Below are 6,903 nucleotides of genomic sequence, written 5' to 3' on the forward strand. Positions count from 1 at the left end.
TATATATATATATATATATATATATATATATATATATATATATATAAGATAGAAGATGATCTATTCTTTCGATCAAATTTCCCTGGTTTTTCATTAGCGATATGTAACATGATTCCTTTCAATAGTATTTATATACAATTTTTCCAGGATGCCAACTTATTGGGTGAAAATTTCATTTATTTTTATTTAGTTGCAATATTATTTAATAAAATATCATTACAATAAGTACTCAGATATTTTAGAAAGCAGATTGATGATTAATGAGTACATATTACGAATTTTTTTTCCAATTTTGGCCGTTTTTCTCCGTATTCGACTCACTGTGCGCCAGTCTCCGGTCTGCGGTATCGGTCTCGGTTGAAACCTCCTCTTCCGTCTCTCTTCACCGCGTTCGACATTGTCCTATAATGTCAAACATCGTCAGCGACAGCCGAGATCGGAACGATAACATTTCTTTGTTAGCGAAAATTAAAGAGCCGTTACCTGCGTACCGTTTAAAAAGCGACCATCGGCGAGGCTGGCCTTCTCCGGCAGTGTGCACAGTTTTACTCCGCTTACAGCATGACGTAGGCCACGCACACAGCGAGCGACCGAGTCCGTGAGCGGCGGCTCGACAGCGGCGCGCAGGAGGGGATACGCGTATACGGCTGCTTGCCGTGTACGCGCTTCGACCGAGCTATAATATATGTCGGTCGCGTACACTATAGCTATCGTTCGGGGAAGAAAGAGGCAGCAAATGCATGCTCGGAAAAGAGAGAGCAGACGGCCGGCGTGAAACTTATGCTTATGCTGTTTGTCGTTTCTCGCCGTGCGCGCACTTCCTTCTCGCACCTATTAATTATACAAATATTTAAATTACATACAAATGTGTTAAATATTAAACATCAAAATATTAAGAATAATAAAAAGATAAATGCATCCGCTTTTCATAGATCATTAATATAGATTATTAATGATCAGATCCAAGCCGATGTTAATAAATATATCTATCCATATAGTTCGTCCTATACTTTCCAACAAATTTATTCGTTAATAATTTGAATTGCACAATAATTATTGCGAAAATTGAAAATAATAAAAGATTTTTCTCTTGAATTTAATTTTCTTCATCCGCGCACATAGAAGTTTAGCATTGTCAAATGTCCTCTGTTATCTATTACAACTGTTGTATAGATTATTTTAGAAAATAATATCTTTTCACATAACTTTACATAAGTGTCATTTATTACCCAGTAAGCAAATTGAGCGCAGATTGCGCGCAGATTGGCAGCAAATTTGATAAAAAATCCACAGCAAAACCATAGCCATCTGTGTCTACATTAGGCTACGGTTTTGGCGACAGATCTTGCTGTCGGGCAATTGGTGCCAAATTTGCAGCAAAAACCACACAAAGCCTGCAGCGCAGCAAGGTCTGCGCGGTTTCTGCCCCCAATCTACCGTCAAATCGCTACAAGCTCTGCGCGGTTTTTGCTACAAATCTGCAGCAATTTTCCGACAACAAGCTCTGCCGCATATTTGGCGGCAATTTGACAGCAAGATTTGATATAACAGATCCTGCATCAAATTTGTTATCTATTTGCCATCAAAAGTTGATAGCAAGCTCTGCTCGAAATCTGTTCGCGCAGGTTTGGCTATCTGGGTATTTACACATGCGCGCGCGTGTGTGTACATATGTACATATACATATAAACATATATATTAATATCATATATCATAATTTATTTTTAACGGTAACTTGTTTAGTTTGCTTTGTTAATTTTTAATTTAATTAAAGAGAAAAATTTATTTATTCAACTTTGGTAAACTGAAATCATACTCTACTGTAATAATTCTTGGATAAGTTTACAAAAATATTTATTTAAAAAGACCTTCCACATTTTTCTTATCACTGTGCAACGGAATATAAAAAAAGTGTAACAGAATATAAAAGATAGTAAAAAAGCATTTTCTATTTTATTATAGTATTGTAATATATCATTATTCGTGTTGTAAATATTTGCATTATATTAATTAAAGCATTAAAGATAACAACCAAATGGAATGTAATGTTGCGATAACAATAATATGGACATATTCGAAAAGGTACAAAGATAAATTTCGAAAAGATAAAACATATATTTATAAATTTTTCAAATTATAATTTACACAGATAAAGAGGGAAGGGCGGGTTACGTCTTTAAATCTCGTGAAATTGCCGAACCACGAAGTTGTTATTTTTTTTGGCTACAACACTCGCACGCACATATACGAGCAGGGCTGCATTCAGAATCATCGCCCGGGTGCATCCAAATATCGTTTTATCCTTGTTTAACAATTGATAAACAAGAAAGATAAAATATGATATCTGGGTGCACCCAGGCGATGATTCTGAAAGCCCTGATGAAAAGAATTTTGATTACAAAAAAAACTGCTGGAATGATGAACCACGATTTCATCATCTGTCATAACTTTTGAATCATATTTTATCTTTCTTGTTTATCAATTGTTAAACAAGGATAAAACGATATTTGGATGCACCCGGGCGATGATTCTGAATGCAGCCCTGCTCGTATATGTGCGTGCGAGTGTTGTAGCCAAAAAAAATAACAACTTCGTGGTTCGGCAATTTCACGAGATTTAAAGACGTAACCCGCCCTTCCCTCTTTATCTGTGTAAATTATAATTTGAAAAATTTATAAATATATGTTTTATCTTTTCGAAATTTATCTTTGTACCTTTTCGAATATGTCCATATTATTGTTATCGCAACATTACATTCCATTTGGTTGTTATCTTTAATGCTTTAATTAATATAATGCAAATATTTACAACACGAATAATGATATATTACAATACTATAATAAAATAGAAAATGCTTTTTTACTATCTTTTATATTCTGTTACACTTTTTTTATATTCCGTTGCACAGTGATAAGAAAAGTGTGGAAGGTCTTTTTAAATAAATATTTTTGTAAACTTATCCAAGAATTATTACAGTAGAGTATGATTTCAGTTTACCAAAGTTGAATAAATAAATTTTTCTCTTTAATTAAATTAAAAATTAACAAAGCAAACTAAACAAGTTACCGTTAAAAATAAATTATGATATATGATATTAATATATATGTTTATATGTATATGTACATATGTACACACACGCGCGCGCATGTGTAAATACCCAGATAGCCAAACCTGCGCGAACAGATTTCGAGCAGAGCTTGCTATCAACTTTTGATGGCAAATAGATAACAAATTTGATGCAGGATCTGTTATATCAAATCTTGCTGTCAAATTGCCGCCAAATATGCGGCAGAGCTTGTTGTCGGAAAATTGCTGCAGATTTGTAGCAAAAACCGCGCAGAGCTTGTAGCGATTTGACGGTAGATTGGGGGCAGAAACCGCGCAGACCTTGCTGCGCTGCAGGCTTTGTGTGGTTTTTGCTGCAAATTTGGCACCAATTGCCCGACAGCAAGATCTGTCGCCAAAACCGTAGCCTAATGTAGACACAGATGGCTATGGTTTTGCTGTGGATTTTTTATCAAATTTGCTGCCAATCTGCGCGCAATCTGCGCTCAATTTGCTTACTGGGTAATAAATGACACTTATGTAAAGTTATGTGAAAAGATATTATTTTCTAAAATAATCTATACAACAGTTGTAATAGATAACAGAGGACATTTGACAATGCTAAACTTCTATGTGCGCGGATGAAGAAAATTAAATTCAAGAGAAAAATCTTTTATTATTTTCAATTTTCGCAATAATTATTGTGCAATTCAAATTATTAACGAATAAATTTGTTGGAAAGTATAGGACGAACTATATGGATAGATATATTTATTAACATCGGCTTGGATCTGATCATTAATAATCTATATTAATGATCTATGAAAAGCGGATGCATTTATCTTTTTATTATTCTTAATATTTTGATGTTTAATATTTAACACATTTGTATGTAATTTAAATATTTGTATAATTAATAGGTGCGAGAAGGAAGTGCGCGCACGGCGAGAAACGACAAACAGCATAAGCATAAGTTTCACGCCGGCCGTCTGCTCTCTCTTTTCCGAGCATGCATTTGCTGCCTCTTTCTTCCCCGAACGATAGCTATAGTGTACGCGACCGACATATATTATAGCTCGGTCGAAGCGCGTACACGGCAAGCAGCCGTATACGCGTATCCCCTCCTGCGCGCCGCTGTCGAGCCGCCGCTCACGGACTCGGTCGCTCGCTGTGTGCGTGGCCTACGTCATGCTGTAAGCGGAGTAAAACTGTGCACACTGTTCTCCGGTCCCGCACTGTTCTTCTGCTCCTTCTCCCACGGGTCGGTGAGATGAGTTTGGAGGACACAATCCACGGGACGCGCTGACCAGCTCACTTCCTCGATAATACTTCTCTAAAGTCGTTCAAATCCGTCACAAAGAATGCGCGACTTGTCCGATTTTTGCGCGCGCCCAGCGTTTTTGTGTCCCGACTCCCGGATTTTTGGAACGCAAGGTCGAGGTTTGTTCGCGTAATTATATTGCGTAATTCGTAAGCATTGTAGAATTAAAAATGATGCAAAATGGTGAATCGTAACTTCGAAAAATCAACAGTCTTTTAGATTTTTTAGATTTTATTATTAAATGTATTAATTCTCAAATTTAAAAATTCCGTTCTGAAATTTGTAACTAACGATTAAGTTAAAATAGGACATCGTATAGATATATAATATATAGCAACATATACAGAATATAGGATATATATGAACCTATTTCACAGCGCGTGGTATACACAAAGGTATTCATCTCTTGATAACATTACTTTTGTAGAGAGTATAAAATTGTCTTTATTTTTCAATAGAGTATTCGCGAGAGTACAATTGATCTAAATAAGGTTGTTTGTTTTAATATTTTTTTAAATATCTCTTAGCTGAGCTTTTGTTGCAATTTATTTATAACGATTTTCTTTTTGTAAAAACAAAGAATGCTAAGGCGCGTGCACTTGAATTTTTTTTTTTTTAAGTAATTTCGTCTTTATATCACATCTTTTTTACAAAATAATATTAAAGACTAAAAACGAGTTTCTTTGTTAATAATTTTATATGTTGAACTTCGATATTGTAAATATTTAGGTGTACATAAAAAGCAGTTCTTTAAAGGACCCCGCACAAATTATATAGGAAATTGGACCTCGGTGAAATCGGCTAATTTTTTAATATGTTGTAGTTTATGACCTACTGAACAAAAAGTGTAATGGGCACAAAGCTAAATAATGGACAGTTTTTGAGCTACAGCCAGTCAAACACGAAAAATTAGGATCTGCGAGTACATTATATATCCCTACTCTTGGCATAACCCAGGACCAACGACATGGACGTGGTAGGGAGCTGGTACCGCGCGCGCACTTGTGTGTGTGTGTGTGTGTGTGTGTGTGTGTGTGTGTCTGTGTGTGCGCGTTCGTGTGTATATGTTTGTGTGTCAGCAGAGATAAGGACCCGACGGTTCGTCACTCCCGCAGTATTTAATGACTCCAAATCCTCTCTGCTGTGTGTGTGTGTGTGTGTGTGTGTGTGTGTGTGTGGCTTAATAAAATAAGTGATTTTAATTAATACACAATTAAAATCACTTATTTCATTATACTCCATATCACTCATTTTCCTCAACATTCAGATCCTGTTGTGGTGGTCTCTGCACAGCATCTAATATTTTATTTAATATTGATGAAGAGGGGTAACGAACGTTGGGTTGGTGTCGCGCATATCCTAAATACCATAATACGCTGGCTACGTGCGCACATGTACCCACAGTTCTTGTGCCTGATTTACAGGTGCAGTAATAACCTAATATCGCCTCCCTCCCATCATCTACGTCGTCTTCATCTCTCATATCGTAAGCTATAAATATTTGATATTTCGTTGCATTACGAAACCGTGAAAACAGTTGCACCCTTAGGAAGCCTGGTTCGTCAAATAGCGAATCCAATTGAAACTCTTCTTGTGCATCACGCTGCATCTTATCTTGAATGTAAGATCTTGCTAGGCAAACCTGAAATATACCGACGGTCAAATCTCGTAAACACTCTAATGCCAGGCGTGGAAAGTCACGTAACTGTCCCTCGTGCAGATGTACCCATTGTGCATTTCTGTAGCACATCCTTTCTGCTTCAACTCGCGCTTGCACAATATTAACCTCTCTCGACTTATCCAGAAGTTCTCTTGCTAACTCTGCATTAACTCCTTCCATTAAAATTAAAGGATGATATCTGTTAATTAAAGCACCCGCAGTTATAGAATTCACCGAGATGATGAAGATGAGGCATTATAACTGCATGACCAAAAAACTTGAACATAGACTTAATATGCCCATTGCTAGCTTCAACTATCTATCTTGTTTTTGTTACCACTCGTTAGCTTCTTCGGTGGATAGTTGTTTCTGGTTACGTCCAAGAAAGGCTGGCATTTTATACTCAATACCTAATTCGCGAAGTAATGGCTGGGCATCTCGATATCCACGATCTAATATGAAAATGTCGCCATCGTGAAACCATCTTCTTATATTTTCCGCATCACGTTGAAACTCATTGTTTAGCATTTGGGCATCATTGTTACAAGAGTCAGAAAAGTAAGGGCCCTGAATAGCTAGTATGTACCCATCTGGAGCAACTATGAGAGCAGGTTTTACTAAATGTCGACCTTTATGCATCGAGTACGTTTGTCGTAAAACACAAAAATTGCTACTTTTGTGAATATAAGAATAAGTCCCGTCAATATAAGCAATCACTTTCGGAATATTTGCCTGGGGATTATATAAATCGTTTGCAAAAGGTGTTATATGTCTCATTATATATTCCTCTCGAGTTATAGCCTGAAAACCAATATTATCAAGAACAAATCTCTTTAGTAAAAACTGCCGAACTTTGGAAATGGCAAGACTCACCCTT

General features: G+C 36.4%; 2 protein-coding genes across 2 annotated transcripts in view; both read right to left on the minus strand.

Annotated features, from left to right (window-relative positions):
* The window catches only part of LOC116851666 (tachykinin-like peptides receptor 99D), a 372,095-nt gene that overhangs the window by 243,309 nt on the left and 121,883 nt on the right, over nucleotides 1-6,903 (minus strand). The window lies entirely within an intron of this gene.
* Nucleotides 6,146-6,903, minus strand: part of LOC116851665 — a 2,354-nt gene continuing 1,596 nt past the window's right edge. The window contains exon 2 of the mRNA XM_032831317.1: nucleotides 6,146-6,853. Within this exon, the coding sequence (XP_032687208.1) occupies nucleotides 6,360-6,853 (494 nt within the window). The 3' untranslated portion in view covers nucleotides 6,146-6,359. The remainder of the gene's footprint in view (nucleotides 6,854-6,903) is intronic.

The sequence above is a fragment of the Odontomachus brunneus genome, unplaced genomic scaffold (assembly GCF_010583005.1).
Source record: "Odontomachus brunneus isolate Ranch 3 - 2012 unplaced genomic scaffold, Obru_v1 Obru_scaffold_185, whole genome shotgun sequence".
Taxonomy (NCBI): domain Eukaryota; kingdom Metazoa; phylum Arthropoda; class Insecta; order Hymenoptera; family Formicidae; genus Odontomachus; species Odontomachus brunneus.